Source organism: Lithobates pipiens, unplaced genomic scaffold, assembly GCF_037356315.1.
Source record: "Lithobates pipiens isolate NorthernLeopardFrog02 unplaced genomic scaffold, aLitPip1_a1.2 Scaffold_13, whole genome shotgun sequence".
NCBI classification, from domain to species: domain Eukaryota; kingdom Metazoa; phylum Chordata; class Amphibia; order Anura; family Ranidae; genus Lithobates; species Lithobates pipiens.
In genome coordinates, this window is record NW_027507718.1 from 189,204,974 (window position 1) to 189,223,418 (window position 18,445).

Consider the following 18,445-nt stretch of genomic DNA (forward strand, 5'->3'; position numbering starts at 1 on the left):
TTTAATACTCCCACTGGTCTTTTTACCCCAAACCTTATGGTTTAATTGGATACCATATTTGGCAACATACAAATGCTATTTGCATTTGTCTATGAATTTCAAAACTGCTCTGTGCTTGAAACTCCTGGTTTACTGCATCCAGCTACTGAACAGTTAATCTGAAGGGATTGCTTTTCAGAGACAGATGCTGTGGGGATTCCACACCGATCTAGCAAACAGGTTTATGAATGTCTCTGGAGCATTCTGCTGTTACTGAAAGCACTACACACAATGAATGAAATGTTTTCTGTGCCAGCAATTTGTTTACGGATCATACGAATATTAGTCTCTGCCCTAGACACTACTCATCACTAGAATGGCCTTGTACGAATGCTGAGATCTGTATTAAATGTTACTCAGCTACTTTATATGTCATTGACTCAACTGCTTTATATAATATTTTATCAAACATTAATCATTTGTCTAATCCTACCTCACTCTCATTCATCTGCTAAATAATGCTTTTCATTGCTATGAAATTCCCTTTTTAGTAAATACTTTTGTGCTTTCTAGTTCACAAGGCCAAGGCATTATCCAAATATATTCCCAAACCTTCCTCTTCCCCCCAAGGACATGTCCCAGCATTTTATTTTTTAACCTTGTTTCTGTAGAGAGAAAACGGTTGTGTTACTCCCTATAACATCACAACAAGGCTTCAAAAATTCTTGAAGGGTTGATGTAGCCAAGCCCCCCAGGGCTACATCTCCAAAGAGGCCTATTCTCTATACACAGTGTTCTCCGGAGGTAAATCAGCATTGTTTAATGAGAAATAAATCATTGTATGCATGGGGTATAGGACAGAGAGGTGTGTGAGATAGGTGGAATTCTGTAGTCTAGCAGGCAGGGTTTAAGGATAAAACATGAGATAATGTGCATGTTTTTATTTGCTCTAACATAAACTTCAAGGCATGTTTCATTTGACACATATACTGTACACTAATTAGCCATAACATACTGAAGACTTACCTAATATTGAGTAGGTCCCCCTTTTGCCACCCAAACAGTTCTGACATGTTACGGCATGGATATCACTAGACCTCTGAAGGTTTGCTGTGGTATCTGGCACCAAGCATTTAGTAGCAGATGCTTTAGGTTCTCTAAGTTGCGAGGTGGGGCCTCCATGGATTAGACTTGTTTTTTAGCACATACCACAGATGCTGGATTGGATTCAGATCTAGAGAATTTGGAAGCCCAGTCAATACTTCAAACTCTCTGTTGTGTTCCTCAAACCATTCCTGAATCCTTTTTGCAGTGTGGCAGGGCGCATTATCCTGCTCACAGAGGCCACTGCCAGCAGGAAAAACCGGTTCCATGAATGGGTGCACTTGGTCAGAAACAATATTTAGGTAGGTGGTTTGTGTCAAGTAATGTCCACATGAATGACAGGACACAAGAGTTCCCAGAAGAACATTGCCTGAAGTATCATACTACCTCTGCTGGCTTGTCGTCTAGTGGCATCCTAGTGCCATCTTTTCCTTACTACAGTTCTAATGCTCATGTGCCCATTGAAGTTTGACTGCTAAGATTTTACGATCACTGGAAGCATCTGATGTGGATACCTGGTTAAAGTTTGTTAACGTTTCCTTTAAGTGGTATTAGTGCTCAAGTGTTGAGAGGTCCATGCTGTGGGTGACCATACTATAGGGGTGCTCAACTTGTAGTTCCTTATGTGGCCCTCGACCTCAAATCAGGGAAGCACATGTCCATGCTCTGGGAATGTGGGTAGGCAAGCCAAGATTGCGATCAAGGATTTGCTGGCCCACCATCCCAGAGCATCAGTGCATGGAACTGGCAGTGTAGGAAGTAGACAGCCATGGGGGGAGCAGGAGCCCCATAAGCCAATGCTTCTTCTATAGCACTGGCTCCTGTCCCAGGCAGAAAGATACCAGGTGCACTTTGCCTGGGACTTTTCTAGCAGCCTGGAGAGCGATGCCAGCAGAAGCTGGAAGAGGAAAAGGTCAGTGTATTAAATATAACATACACTGCACTTTTGTAATGGGCAATATTAACACTTATAAAAAAAAAGGTTAGTAGGCTGCTTTTACACTGATCTGAAGCTGCAGCGCAGCGCACCTGTGGCTTTCCTGCTGAGAACAGTGTGAAAAAAACACTACTAAAACAAAATTAAATTAAAAACAGAAAACACAGCAAAAAAATCTGCTGCAAAGAAAAGTAAAACCACTAAGTGAAAATCTAGAATACACCGCGAGCAGCACATGCGCTCCACCTTGGCTAAAACAGATGTCCCATAGACCAGAAGTGACGCCATTGCCAACAGGACCCGCAGCAACGTGTATTGCCAATGGGTTGCCAGGCTCACTTGCACATCCTATGGAGTGATGGTGGCTCATTAGTTACAAGTGTTATTTGCCAATGATATTGTGCCAATCTATGGGGCACCTTCAAATTAGTGCAATGATTTATTTTGTGCAATAAAGCTCAAGTATTTATAATTTGACACAATGAGTTTCCATTTTTGTTCTCTTTAATGAGTGGATCTGGGAGGCAGAAGATTATAACACTTTTAGAAAAACAAGGCATGTAAATACCTTTCTAGAACGATCTTCAGGCCAGTCATGTGACTCGCGGCCGCTTTACATCTCTCATACACGGCTTCTGCAGGAGGGGCCGAGATCTCCCTCTGATGTCAGCTGGAGAGCTCACATAACCGCTCAGTCTCTCCTGCAGTAGCCCTTGAGACTGGCTGAGAATCACGTGACCGCCCTGATAATTGCTCTAAAAAGATATTTATATGCCTCATTTTTATAAAACACTTATAGAGTGTGGTATGCCTATCTATAATAGGAGGGGCTGACAGTGACCATTTATCATTTTTTATTTTTACTAATAGCAGAGGGAGGCGGAGACAAAGACACAGAACACGGAGCTGACAGGCAGGGAGGAGGGGGTGAGGGGGAGAGAGGAGAGCAGAGCAGGGCTGCGGATGACAAAGGGACGTACACTGACCAGGGCTTAGCAGCCCTGATTATTGTGCTCAGTGCAGAGTAGGGGATACAAGAAGTGGCAGGATCAGCCAAATTTTTTTACAGTTTAGAGAGGGGCAGATTACGCAGCACAAGTACTGTGCTGTTTAATCTGCTTTAAAGTGGTTGTAAACCCTTACAAACCACTTTGGCCTACAAGTAAGCCTGGATTAAGGCTTACCTGTAGGTCCAAGAAATATCTCCTAAACTTATATGGTTTAGGAGATATTTGCCTGAAGACAGGCACCGCTGTCTACGGTGCATGCGCCGTAGACAACGGCGCGCAGGCGCACTGAGTGCGGCATTGTTAATGGCGAAGTTGCCGCACGTGTCGGCTCCCGTGCGCATGCGCAGGAGTGATGTCATCGCAGCTTCCCCCGAATGACAGTGGCGGAGCTGCGAGACCCCACCGAGAAGATGGATGCGCCGGACTACAGGGGACAGCGGTGACATTGCTGGCTCCTGTGTCAGGTAAGTGACACATAGTGGACTACTATGCGATGCATAGTAGTCCATTATGCTTTGCCTTTGCAGGGAATGAAAGAGGAAGTAAACTCATCAGGATTTACTTCCTCTTTAAGGGACCAGAATCTCTATTTTTTTTTTTTTTTTTTTTTTGGGTTAAAAAAAACCTGGAAGCTGATTAGTTTCTATGTAAAACTGCACCAGATTTTGCACTCTCCAGTTTTAGTAAATCAACCCCTGTGTGTAGAATTTTAAGCACAAATTGCATTATTTTCTTTGAAATAATTTTGTATTTAGAACTTGTCTAAATTTATATACTGGTTTATATGCTGTTTTGGAAACAGTGAGCATTATATGATTTTTTTTCACTGCTGTGGTACTCTGGATCGTTGGGGAACAGAAGAGATGAACACATGACAAAAATTAACACATGACAAATAGAAAGAAGCGTATCAGTTTGGATATATTTATGAGAATAACGTGGTATCTGACCTCCTATAATCTAGAGGTCTATTTTAAAGGGTGAGTAAATTTACAATAGTTTGAGTAAAAGTCTTTATATAAGCATGATATTTTTGAAGGTGTCACAATATTACAGACTTTGAAATTGTGTGGATGCACAGAAAAAAACAAAACTTTATTAGAAAGGATATCTATGTATGTATGAATATATGTATCTATATACTGTATAAATTATATATATTATATATTATGGAGAGGAGTGGGGATTTTAAGTTTCCGGACTGATGGACAGGCTGCTTTGGCACTGACATCTCAGCATCCCCAAAGGTAATCCCTCTGCACCCCCACCAAGGATCGGGGGGTTGGGGAGGAGGTGGTAAACTAACACTTTAAGTATACAAAAGGTATTGCTTATCAAGTAGCTAGGCCATTGTAACTTAAGGTGCCATTGAGATGAGTGCGTTTGTTTCTCATACCAGCTTGTAGATGGTTACCTTACTATTCCTAATATTTTTGAAGACTATACTTAGATCTTAAGTCTATGCATGACTTTTTATATAAGCCCTGTACAGATTGAAGAAGAAACCTATCAAAGGTGCCAACTAGCATTTAATCATTGCTGAACAATAACCTTCATTGTAGACCACAACTCAGTGCAATAAAACAAGTCAATAAAATAACTATTTCTTGATCATACATCATGGGACACAGGAGCTTCATTACCGAAGGTGCCTATATAACCCACTATGTAATGAAGCTCTGTGTCCCGTGATGTACTCTCAAGAAAAGGATTTTACAGGTAAGCTGTATATAAAAATCCTATTTTTAAGTATATGTTTTGTATTTTTGTTCTTACTTCTCAATTACCTGAACAATACAAAGGTAAAAAAACCTATTGGTCTGAACACAAAATACAACTAAATGTAATAGTTCTGTTTTTGTTTAGTACCTTCCAAGCTCCTGACCAAGCGTGTAGAAGTGCTCCAGTCCATTTTCCCTCTGAGAGCCTTCTATCCAGTACATGTCCTCTGGTTTGCAAGTTGGCATCTTCTTCTTTTATCAAATGCAATTATTTCAGGGGGTGCTAGAGACATTGTTGAGAGAAAAAAAAAAACATCATTAAGAACAATCTCACCTAGAGAAAAGTGTAGATTCTCTCGGATTTATTAAAGCATTTTGCCACTATGAATCATACCAACAATAGAAATGCCAAACACAATTTTTGTTTATTAGCCAACAGGAACAAGTTCTATTTGGACACGTTTTGCGCTTTCTTTGATTGCTTCGGTGGAGATGAGCCAAGCCAGCACCTGACATGTGACTGTGAATAGGGGACCCTAATCTCACCTGAAGCTGTATATGAAATATTTGAAGTTGGATTTTTCCACTATGGTTTCCATCCAAATAGGTTATCCTACTCCTACCAAGTACTTCCTCATGCAGGGGTCCAAGAAGAATATTGAGCCATATGATTCGGTGCATGCAAGTGATTTAACTCTGCACTGAAAAGAATATATCTTGCTATTGCTAATGTTGATACTCCAGTCTGCTGCCCCCCTTCACTAACAGGCCTTTTGGAAGAGGACTACACTATATTACCAAAAGTATTCGGACACCTGCCTTTACATGCACATGAACTTTAATGACATGCTAGTCTTAGTCCATAGGGTTCAATATTGATTTGGCCCACCCTTGACGGCTATAACAGCTTCATCTCTTCTGGGAAGGCTGTCCACAAGGTTTAGGAGTGTGTCTATATGAATGTTTGACCATTGTTCCAGACATGCATTTATGAGGCCAGGCACTGATTTGAACGAAAAGGCCTGTCTCGCAGTTTCCAATCTAATTTATCCCACAGGTGTTCTACTGGGTTGAGGTCAGGACTCTGTGCAGGCCAGTCAAGTTCTTCTACCTCAAACCTGCTCATCCATGTCTTTATGGACCTTGATTTTTGCACTGGTGCGCAGTCATGTTGTAACAGGAAGTTTAGGGCCATCCCCAAAATGTTCCCACAAATTTGGAAGCATGAAATTGTCCAAAATGTCTTGGTATGCTGACGCCTTAAGAGTTCCCTTCACTGGCACTAAGGGGCCAAGCCCGACCCCAGAAAAACAACCCCGCACCATAAATCCCTTCTCCACCAAATGATTTGGACCAGTGCACAAAGCAAGGTCTATAAAGACATAATATAGTTTATGTAATTTACACAATAAGGTAAATTTTCTGAAGGCAATAAGACTGTTCACATTGCAAGGGAAGTTGCACTTTGCAAGGAAGCTTCGCAAATGTGCTTAAGTTTCACTTTGCAAAGCATACCTTAACACGTGCATGGAAAATAAAAAAAATGCATTTTTGCTTGCACCTAATTGGATATAAAAAGTCAGCATAACTTCCCCTCATTTACTAAGCTTGGAAAATTCTTTTCAAAGTGCAACATCCCTTGCAAAGTGAACAAGCCTATTTACCTTTAATAAATCCACCCTAATAATGTCTATTGCATGGTTACTGCTGTGCATATTCCAGTGCATATTAGTTCAGCTGAGCTCAGAGAAACAAAGCTTATGCCGCGTACACACGAGCGGACTTTTCAACATCCAAAGTCCGAAGGACTGAGTCCGTCAGACTATCCGATCGTGTGTGGGCTGCAACGGACTTATGACTCGCCAAAGTCCGAAGGACTTTAGAATATGGAACATGCTTCAAATTTTTCCCAAGGAACTCCGCCGGACCCGGTCCCCTTCGAAAAATCCGCTCGTGTGTATGCTACTCCGACGGACTAAAACCGACGCTAGGGCAGCTATTGGCTACTGGCTATGAACTTCCTTATTCGAGCCGAGTCGTACGTCATCACGTTCGAATCCGTCGGAGTTTAGTGTGATCGTGTGTGGCCAAGTCCGCTCAGCCGAAAAGTCTGTCAGAACTCCGTCGGAATTCCAGCAGAACTCCGACGGAACTCCTTCGGAAGTCTGTCGGACATAAGTCCTCTCGTGTGTACGGGGCTTTAGAGATGGACGAACTTCCGACGGGACGTTTTGCGAAATTTGCGAACCGCAAAGTTCGAGACGAGCCAGACTGACTTCAATGGCAGGCGAACCTTAAAAACCTACAGGTCATATTTTCAGCCACAAAATACTTACTAGCTGTGCACACATAGTCCCACCACATGGCCACTGACATAACACATGTATGAAGTGAATCTGGGATCAACAACTACAAGCATTCTTTTTTTATCTGTGAAATTTTGACAATTCAGGACTCAGGAGCGCATGAAGGCAATGGAGGAGAGCAAAGGTCAGGGTAGGCTATGAAGAGGGTGCAGGAGATGATCACCAGCACTGTGATAGAGAGAACTGACACCAGCACCGTGATAGAGAGCACTGACACCAGCTTTGTGATATAGAGCACTGACACCAGCACCGTGATAGAGAGCACTGACACCAGCACCGTGATAGATTGCACTGACACCAGCACCGTGATATAGAGCACTGACACCAGCATCGTGATATAGAGCACTGACACCAGCACCGCGATATAGAGCACTGACACCAGCACCGTGATATAGAGCACTGACACCAGCACCATGATATAGAGCACTGACACCAGCACCGAGATAGAGAGCACTGACACCAGCACCGTGATAGAGAGCACTGACACCAGCATCATGATAGAGAGCACTGACACAAGCACCGTGATAGAGAGCACTGACACCAGCACCGAGATAGAGAGCACTGACACCAGCACCGTGATAGAGAGCACTGACACCAGGACTGTGATAGAGAACACTGACACCAGCACCGAGATAGAGAGCACTGACACCAGCACCAAGATAGAGAGCACTGACACCAGCACCGTGATATAGAGCACTGACACTAGCACCGAAATAGAGAGCACTGACACCAGCACGGTGATAGAGTGCACTGACACCAGCACGGTGATATAGAGCACTGACACCAGCACCGTGATATAGAGCACTGACACCAGCACCGAGATAGAGAGCACTGAGACCACACCAGCACCGAGATCGAGAGCACTGACACAACACCAGCACAGAGAAAGAGCACTGACACCAGCACCAAGATAGAGAGCACTGACAGCAGCACTGATACCAGCACCGTGACATAGAGCACTGACAACAGCACCGTGATATAGAGCACTGACACCAGCACTGTAATATAGAGCACTGACACCAGCATCGTGATATAGAGCACTGACACCAGCACCGCGATATAGAGCACTGACACCAGCACCGTGATAGAGTGCACTGACACCAGCACCGTGATATAGAGCACTAACACCAGCACGGTGATATAGAGCACTGACACCAGCACCGTGATAGAGAACACTGTCACCAGCACCGTGATATAGAGCACTGACACCAGCACCGAGATAGAGAGCACTGAGACCACACCAGCACCGAGATCGAGAGCACTGACACCACACCAGCACAGAGAAAGAGCACTGACACCAGCACCAAGATAGAGAGCACTGACAGCAGCACTGATACCAGAAGCTTGCTGCTGGGCACCAAAAATATGACACCGCTCAACCTCTTTAAACAGGAGGGTACGGGCATATAGTAAGGTGTGCTTTTTTTGTACAAGGAAGTGAGCCAAATGTAGAAAAAAGGTCTGTGTGCTCGAATAAATAAATGGTTTATAGAGATATACATGGTCTACTGGTCACATGTGTTGAATTCCTCCGAGATGCATGCCTCATTCATTTTTATAAATGTGAGGTAGTCAACACTATCGTGAGCTAGGCGAGAACACTTATTGGTCACGATCCCCCCTGCTGTGCTGAACGTCCTTTCGGACAGGACACTGGACGAGGGGCAAGCCAACAGTTCCATTGCAAATTTGGCAAGCTCTGGCCAGAGTTCAAGCCTGCCCACCCAGTAGTCCAGGGGTTCATTAACCCGATGTAGTCGGACACCTGACGGTCTAGGCGTTCCCTGATGCTGGATCCGGATGAGACCTGTCGATGGGTCGGCTGAAAGAATGACCTCATATCAGAAGTCACCAACACATCTTCAAACCGGCCTCTTATTGCAGGCGCTGTTGGATTGGTACCTTCAACTGTTTCTCTGAGAGTGGGAATTCCTCCCCTGCCAGCGCACGCAAAAGCAGAATGCAGCATTTCTCGAAGCAAGGCCTGGAAGTGCTCCATTCTGACAGTCCTCTGTGACGGTGGTAACATTTCCGCCATTTTGTGTTTGTACCGAGGGTCTAAATACGTTGCCACCCAGTACTGGTCCTTGACCCTTATGCTTTTTATACGTCCCTGTTAAAACACTGGAGCATGAAGGCCCCCATTTGCACTAAACTGGAAGTGGTGTGGTGGCCTGGCTCCTGCTCATCATCCAGGATAATGTCGTCTTCCTCGTTCTCCTCTCCCCATCCACGCACAACAACAGGGATCCCAGAAAGGATTAAAGCATGCTCTTCTTGCTCCTCTTCATCTGCCCCGGCACCATTCTCCTTTGACTCCTCTTCAGACTCCTGTTGTTGACTTGTCTCAGACAGAGTAGCCCCCCCTGGGAATTCATCCAGCATTGCGACGTCCGCATCTTCCTGCTCCTGCTCCTCCACGGCTTAATCAATGACACGACGGAATGCACACTCCATAAAGAAGGCATAAGGTACCATGTCACTGATGGCGCCATGGCTGCAACTGACCAGTTTGGTGATCTCATCAAATGGCTGCAGAAGTCTGCATGCGTCGCGCATGAGCAGCCACTGGTGTGGTGAAAAAAAACAAGCTCCCCAGAACCTGTTCTGCTGCAGAGTTCGTACAGGTAGATGTTAACTGCACGTTTCTGCTGGAGCAGCCTATCAAGCATATTGAAGGTTGAATTCGGGGAATCGCAAATAAGACGTCTGACCGGCAGTTTGTGTCGCCGCTGAATGTCAGCAAGGTGAGCCATGGCCGTGTAAGATCTTCTGAAATGGGCTGAGATTTTCCTTGCCTGCCGCAAGATGTCCTGGACCCCAGGGTATTTGACAAAGAATCGCTGCACGACCAAGACGTGTACCATGCATGGCACGTGCGTAATTTTGCCCTGTTTCAATGTGCTAAGCAGATTGGCACCGTTGTCACACACCACTTTACCAACTGTCAAATTGAGCGGTGTTAGCCACTGATCTGCCTGTGAATGCAAAGCTGAAAGGAGTGCAGGGCCAGTGTGGCTCTTGGCTTCCAGGCACAACAGACGCAGCACAGCATGGCAACGTCTCACCTGGCATGTCGAATAGGTTCTGAGGAGCTTGGGCGGCGCAGCGGAAGAGACGCTAGCAGCGGAAAATGAGGAGTCAGCTGAGGAGGAGAGGGAGGAGGATGGAGTAGGAGGAGGAGGAGAAGAAGAGTCAGGCCTGCATGCAATCCGTGGCGGTAAAACCAAATCTACACGGGTGCCACGGGTTACATGCTTGACGGCCGTCAGAAGGTTCACCCAGTGGGCAGTAAAAGTGATATACCTTCCCTGCCCGTGTTTGCTAGACCACGTGTCTGTGGTCAGCTGTATCTTGGCACCGACACTGTGCCAGATACATTCACTTGCCGCTGAACATGGCCATATAGCTCTGGGATGCCCTTCTGTGAGAAATACTTCCTTCCTGGGACCTTCCATTGTGGTGTTCCAATGGCCACAAATTTTCAAAAGGCCTCCAAGTCCACCAGTTTATATGGCAGTAGTTGGCGGGCTATCAGTTCTGACAAGCCAGCCTTCAACCCTTGGGCAAGAGGGTTATCCGGTGTCATCATTTTTTTACGCACAAACATTTGGCCCACGGAAGCCTGCCTTTTTGCAGAAAAACAGGAGGATGGCATGATGGAAGGTGGAGAGGAGAGAGGAGAAGGAGAAGTAGAAGACGAGGCTGGACGGTGAGAGCCTGGAGTGTGGCTTTGTGTGTTCCGTTGCTCCCACTGGGCTCAGTGATGGCAGCTCATGTGCCTTCTTAAGGCGGTCGTCCCTAGGTGAGTGTTGGGCTTACTGCGACTTATGCGTTGACTGCAAAGATTGTAGATGGCAACACTATTGTCAGCAGCGGACACGTTAAAAAAAAAAAAAACACACCGCGGAGCCATGTGCCGGCGTCCTGGGAGCACCAGATGTGACCGTACATGGTTGATGCCTCACTCCTGATACATTAGCAGTCTGCTTTGTCCCACCTGTGCAATGTAAGTTCTGCCTGCTTCTCCTCCCTATCTGTTGGTCCATATCTCCCTCTGAACTCCCCTCCTCTTCCTCTCTTGTGGGCACCCGCGTGACATCACTAGACACGTCATCATCGACGTCACCTTCCCCACCACTATAATTAGAGATCTCGGAGTAGGCAGCAACAGCGGGGACCAACCTCCTCCTTGGGCTGATCTGATTACTGTCGTCAGACTGCTGAGTGGCGGTTGTTGCTACCTCCTCTTCCTGATCCAATGCCAAGAGTGGCTGCACATCGGAAATGTCTTGATATGGATCGGAAAATAATTCCTGTGACTCAAGCACAAGGTATATGGTGGTGGTGGTGGTGTTGGTGGTAGTGTCTTTGGGGGTGCACACAGCAGAGAGTGAAGAAGAGGGTGCAGATCGAGAGGATGAGGAGGGTGCAGAAGAGTAAGGCTGAGTGAGCCACTCAACCAAGTCTGGTGCGTCCTTTGACGTAATCGCACGCACCTTCTGCAATTTGCCACTTTGGCTCAAGCCTGTTGCTCCTGCCCTACCCCTACCACCCCTGCGGAAGGGCCTGCCTCTTCCTCTGCCTGTCATTTTTTAAATGACCCTGTGACAAAAGTCTCTAGAGAAGTGAAGTATGTATGTGGAAGAAGGTATATAACACCCCGCTTCAAAATGTCGTTTTGGGGGGCCACTGGTCTATCACACCAGTTATAATACTTTTTTTTTATTGCGTTTGTTACTCTTTGTAGTATCGCTGCAGAACCGCTCAGCAGCCACAATGCTGCACAGTGGAAATGCACTATACTATGCTTTCTATATGTGCAAGTATTTTATACGTGTATTACACACCTATATACTACACAGCACCCTATATATTGTACACCTATACCAGTCCTTAAAAGGACCTTTGTGGACCTAGTAGCTAGTGATTTGCAGACTGTCCCTCAGTCCCTACACTGATAAAAGACTGCTGCAGAAACCAGCAGTAATCTGCAGCACAGCCCTGCACCAGCACCCTACATATTGTACACCTATACCAGTCCTTAAAAGGACCTTTGTGGACCTAGTAGATAGTGATTTGCAGACTGTCCCTCAGTCCCTACACTGATAAAAGACTTCTGCAGAAACCAGCAGTAATCTGCAGCACAGCCCTGCACCAGCACCCTATATATTGTACACCTATACCAATCCTTAAAAGGACCTTTGTGGACCTAGTAGCTAGTGATTTGCAGACTGTCCCTCAGTCCCTACACTGATTAAAGACTGCTGCAGAAACGAGCAGTAATCTGCAGCACAGCAGTGCACCACAACCCTATATATTATACACCTATACCAGTCCTTAAAAAGGACCCTTGTGGACCTTGTAGCTAGTGATTTGCAGACTGTCCCTCAGTCCCTACACTGATAAAATACAGCTGCAGAAACGAGCAGTAATCTGCAGCACTGCAATGCACCAGCACCCTATATATTGTACACCTATACAAGTCCTTAAAGGGACCTTTGTGGACCTAATAGTAATAGCTAGCTAGTGATTAAACTGACTGTCCCTGCTGCACACAGCGTCCTGTCCCTACACTGACAAAAGACAGCTGCAATCACCAGCACAGCAGTGCACTGAACCCTATATACTGTACCACACCTATACCAGTCCTTAAAAGGACTTTTGTGGACCTAATAGCTAGTGATTTGTGTTACTACAGTCTCTCCCTGCTGCACACAGCATCCTGTCCCTACACTGACATAAGACAGAATGTAAAATGGCCGCCAGATCAGGTCTATTTATAAGGTAGGGGGTCCAATTGTCCATGGGCTGAAATGTCTCAATTGGCTGTCATGTACCCCATGATGGATGTGTCATCATGGGTCAAAGTTCTTTCACACTGTAAACACATATGTCTGCCGGGCGAACAGCGGCAATAGTCCGCCGGTTTGGCGAATCGCAAAACGCGCATAATTTGCAGTGAACCGACCGCCGGGCGAACAGTTCGGCCATCCCTAACAAAGCCGTTAACCCTCACAGTGCTGAAAGTTCAGCAGCAGGAACAGGACAGGGGTACCCTGTAGTGAAGATTTCTACAGAGTCCAGCAGCTTGCACATTGTGGGAGATACATTATAACAAGTAAGTAATTATACTAAAATGGTAGAGAATTTTTATTTTTTTTTGCTGTTTTTTATGATTTTTCTTTGTAAATGTCACTTCTGCTTTAGTACATTGCCCAGATACACTCCTTAAAAAGTGGCTGTAAACCCCTGGAATGAAACATGGAGAACGCACATTCTTTTATAGTGTGTACTTGCCTCAACCCAAAGCAACTAGTGTGACTGCTCTGTCATTCCTCTGCTATATGCATGAGTCACTTTTATTCACTACCCCTCCCTTCAGGGTTTATTATTCAGGGGTGTCTGTTTTAGTTTGCTTTTTGCTTGTTTCCTTTTTGCATTATTTCCATTCTAACCCTTGTTTTTTTTTTTTTCCTACTCGGTTTTATACCTTTGTCACTCATTCATCTTTCAGCGGTAATCCAGTGAATATGAGCATTTGTATTCCCTCTAACAGTTTTGTATTGGCACAATGTGGCGGTCCTTTAACGTTTTGACTCTATACAATTCATTTACCTTCTGCATTATACATTTTTTATTTATAGATATCAAGTTTACATCAACCCCCCCAAAGAAGCAAACTGGTGTTAACGAAATGCATTGGGTAACTAGGATGCATTCTTGTACTTATTTTGGACCTTCGTTATGGAAAATTGTATTTTACTGCAATACTATGTGTATAACATTAGAAATCTGTTCATATAACTGACATCTGTTTGTGGCTACTGTAGATCTTGTGTGAACCATTATGTTGGTTTGGGCCCACATTCGCCCTGTTTAACCTACCGGACTTCTTTGGATCTTACACCCTCAGCTCCTGGGACAGACATTTTCAGCGGTAATCCAGTGAATATCAGCATGTGTATTCCCTCTAACAGTTTTGTATCAGCACAATGTGGCAGTCCTTTAACGTTTTGACCCTATACAATTAATTTACCTTTTGCATTATACATTTTTTATTTATAGATATCAAGTTTACATCAACCCCCGAAGAAGTGAACTGGTGTTAAGGAAATGCTTTGGGTCACTAGGATGCATTCTTGTACTTATTTTGGACCTTCGTTATGGAAAATTGTATTTTACTGCAATACTATGTGTATAACATTAGAAATCTGTTCATATAACTGACATCTGTTTGTGGCTACTGTAGATCTTGTGTGAACCATTATGTTGGTTTGGGCCTGTGTTCTCCCTGTTTAACCTACCGGGCTTCTTTGGATCTTACACCCACAGCTCCTGGGACAGACATTTTCAACGGTAATCCAGTGAATATGAGCATGTGTATTCCCACTAACAGTTTTGTATCGGCACAATGTAGCGGTCCTTTAACGTTCTGACCCTATACAATTAATTTACCTTCTGCATTATACTTATACAGTTTTTTATTTATAGATATCAAGTTTACATCAACCCCCGAAGAAGTGAACTGGTGTTAAGGAAATGCGTTGGGTCACTAGGATGCATTCTTGTACTTATTTTGGACCTTCGTTATGGAAAATCGTATTTTACTGCAATACTATGTGTATAACATTATGAATCTGTTCATATAACTGACATCTGGTTGTGGTTACTGTAGATCTTGTGTGAACCATTAAATCTGTTGTTTTTTTATTTCATCAATATCAGTGTCACACCTCATTCAAAGTCCCAAGGGCAAAAAATTCTGTATATGTATATTCACAAGTCACTTCTCACTGTCTATACCAACAACAAGCAATAAAGGGATACCCCCCTCCCCCCCCCCCCACCTCACCGTCAACACACAGCAAGTGATTTACAGCCACAGCTGTGCATGTTTCCCTATGAGACTGTGTAGAGGGGGTTGTATCCATTCCCTCCATTCAGGTCTCAGATTACACTGTGCTCCCTGCTCCATGCTGTGTAGTGTGTAATGTCAGATCCCCGTCCCCTGCTTCTGGAAGCTCAGAAATGCTGTGTAAATTCTGTACTTTGAATGGCTGTACAACCTATGTAGGAGGAATTGTTTCATTTCTGTGTACAACCAGAGGCTAGTCACATACCTGAGTATATAGAAGGGTTTACAAGCACTTTATTAGGCAGGTTAAGACCCCATACACACTATTAGCTTTTCTGCAGATTTTTGTCTTCAGATTTACCAAAACCATATAATATGAGGTCAAACCTTAGGATTTTCAATTTGTATGCAATCAGGCAGGCCCTTGTACTACATGGTTTTGGTAAATTTGAAGACAAAAATCTGCAGAAAATCTAATTGTGTGTATGGAGCCTTAGGGTATCCTCAATCATGTTATTTGTGGTAAATGTGCATTTTAGATGTCATCTCTTACTTGTACCTATAGGTAAGCCTATAATAAGGCTTACCTATAGTTACTGTAAATATCTCCTAAACATGCACCGTTTAGGAGATCTTTACTGTAAATGCTGCCAATGTCGTCCCCGACACTTGCGCTGAAGGCACTGCCATGCATGCCATTCCTTCAGAGTCCTGTGCTATAAACGGTGGCTCCCCCATGAGTGCGCAGGAGTGACATCATCGCGGTTGCAACCAGTCACACAGCCAGAGCCCACGGACCAGGAGGGAAGACCGGGGGAAGATGGAAGTGGCCTCCAGCTGTGACAGCGCATCTCTAGAGGGCTTCATTTTCAGGTAAGTTACACATAATGTGCTAGTATGCAATACATACTAGCACATTATGACAATACCTTTCAGGTCAGAAAGGGAATGTCATAATTTTTGTTTTCGTTTTTGATAGTGTGGAAAGGGATTAGAACACTTGTCAGGGTTTTATTGCTGTCTGTGTCTCCGATAGACAGATTGATCTTTTATACTTGTCCTCTCTACTTGTTATCCATGTGTGAGTCAAAAAAAAAAAAAAAAAATTTGGGTTGTCACCAGAACAGGAATAGAGGATACATTTTCCATTGGGGACACTAGTTTTGGTGACCCTAATGACAACCAGGTGTTTCCTTCTCTTTGAAGGGATTTACTCTCACTTCCTTTTATGGCTCTGGGACACTAATGGAACGCGTTGTCGGATAATCCGACTGTGTGTGGTATGCATTGGACTGATTCCGTCGGAATATCCGTCGGACCCAATTTTCCAACTTGTTGGAAATATTTTCCGACAAACTTGTCCGATCGGACATACTCCGATCATGTGTAGAGAATTTTGATCGGACCAAGTGCCACGCATGCTCAGATCAAATTCCTACATCAAAGCTATTGGCTACTAGCCTGAATGTAGTCCCATCGTAATGAAATTACGTCATCACGTTCTGAAAGATCGGATTTTTCGACAACTTTGTCCGACCGTGTGTATGCAACAGTTTCGGACAAGATCCGATGGACAAAATCCGACGGATTTGGTTGTCGAAATCTCCGACCGTGTGTACAGGGGCTAATGGTTTCCTTATGCACTTGTAGTGTGAAATGTGTTATGGCTTCCTTGTTTCTTGATGGCTGATAGTTTGCTTATGCACTTATGCACTTCTAGTGTGAAGCATGTTATGGATTGATTGTTGCTTGATGGCTGATGGTCTCCTTATGTACTTTTATTGTGTAACGTGTAATGACTTTCTTGTTAATGGATGGTTGATGGTTTGCTTATGCACTGCTAGTAGGAAACATTGTAAGGCTTCCTTGTCAATGGATAACTATTGGTTTTCGTATGCACTTATAATATAAAACGTGTTAAAGCTTCTTTGTTGATGGATGTCTGATGGTTTTCTTAAGCACTTTTTGATGCGAGGCATTCTTGATTATAAATGACTGTTGACACCGTCTATGTGGTTAAAAAAAACTTCAAATGGATCAGCAGCATCAAAGACCTGTTTGTTCATTTTACATTAAAAATGTGCCACCAAGCATGGTCCAGGAACGGCAGATTGATATTGATACTTGGTATTGTTAATGGGAGTGCCTGACTCCCCGCTGACAGCATTTAGTGAAGTTCATGTATTTAAGAATATTTGCAGGTTTTACATTATAGAGCCTTTTCATGGTTCAAGGCTTAAACTAGTCCACCCATAACAGATATTTTTGTTTCAGAGAAATATAATTGAGTGGACTCATTGGACTATTTTTTTTAATTTCTTGTGTACCGTGGTAAGATTTAAAAGTTTTAAATGTTTCAATTCATCAGCATGGATTTACATGGCAGTTTGGTTAGAAATATTAAAATTCAAATGTATGCAATTTCGAAATAGTTTAACTTGACAAAAAAAAAAATATATATATATATCAGTGGCAACAAACAAACGAGTCAGCTTCCCTATGCAAACACACACGCCTAACAGACGAGAAACATTTCACATTTATTTTGACACATGAATGGATGACCTAAAAATTCTGGGATTGTTACGCCAGCTAGCAACCTAGATAGTTCTTACTATCTTCTCACTATTGCTGTAAATAATAAATAGTATTCATAACAGAAATGTACATCTTTGGTTCTATTTTAAATGAAAATGTGTAGCTTTTACTATTGCAACCTGTCCCCGTCCAAACACAAATAATGTTGCAATCATGGCATTTAAACATCTTTGTAATAATTCTGTATTTTAAATGAATATATCAACAATTATGTATCAGGTACCAGTAGATCAGTGTCGACACACAAGCTGATACTTAAAAAACTCTGTTTGCCTGAAATCATAAACACTTACTTGCTCCTCCTGTTAGTTCATGCAGGTAAATGTCCAATGAATATTGATAGAAGGATGACAGGTGTTGTCCTGTTTATTTTATATCCAGCCCATAATGTAGCTATCCTCTATAAATACTTGATGACCATTACTGTCTTGCTGTAGTTTTGCACATCCAGTAGTCATCATTTCCCCTGGGCTAATAATGATTTCATCACTAAAATAGATACCCTACAGAGAAGCATATCTCCATCTCAACACACCCTTATGCTGCTCCTCCCTACACAAAGGCATAGGAGAGAAAGGTTTAAAGAAGAGCTTTAATGCCCTCTAGTGTATATATTTGGCATGACATACTGAGAAAGTGAATTACTTTTTATAATGATGGTATACGGTACGGCACTTTACTTTTTCTTTCTCAACTATGGGGCTACTAAAAAAAAAAAAAAAGTTGAAATCTGGAAACTCATTACACCTTGCTTTGCGTTATATACACAGTTGTTCCACAGCATTTTGCTATGATTTCTTAAGCCCCATACGTGCGATCGGACTTTCCAACAACAAAAACATGGATTTTTGTTGGAAGGATGTTGGCTCAAA

At 43.6% G+C, this 18,445-nt stretch overlaps 1 protein-coding gene across 2 annotated transcripts in view; it reads right to left on the minus strand.

Moving 5' to 3' along the window:
- Nucleotides 1-18,111, minus strand: part of LOC143974525 (calcium/calmodulin-dependent protein kinase type IV-like) — an 81,173-nt gene extending 63,062 nt beyond the window's left edge. For both annotated transcript variants that reach the window (XM_077476026.1, XM_077476025.1), the window contains exons 1-2: nt 17,867-18,111; nt 4,900-5,034 (exon numbers count right to left, since the gene is read on the minus strand). In XM_077476026.1, the coding sequence (XP_077332152.1) occupies nt 4,900-4,997 (98 nt within the window). In that variant the 5' untranslated portion in view covers nt 4,998-5,034; nt 17,867-18,111. The remainder of the gene's footprint in view (nt 1-4,899; nt 5,035-17,866) is intronic.
- Between the last annotated feature and the right edge of the window lie 334 nt (nt 18,112-18,445).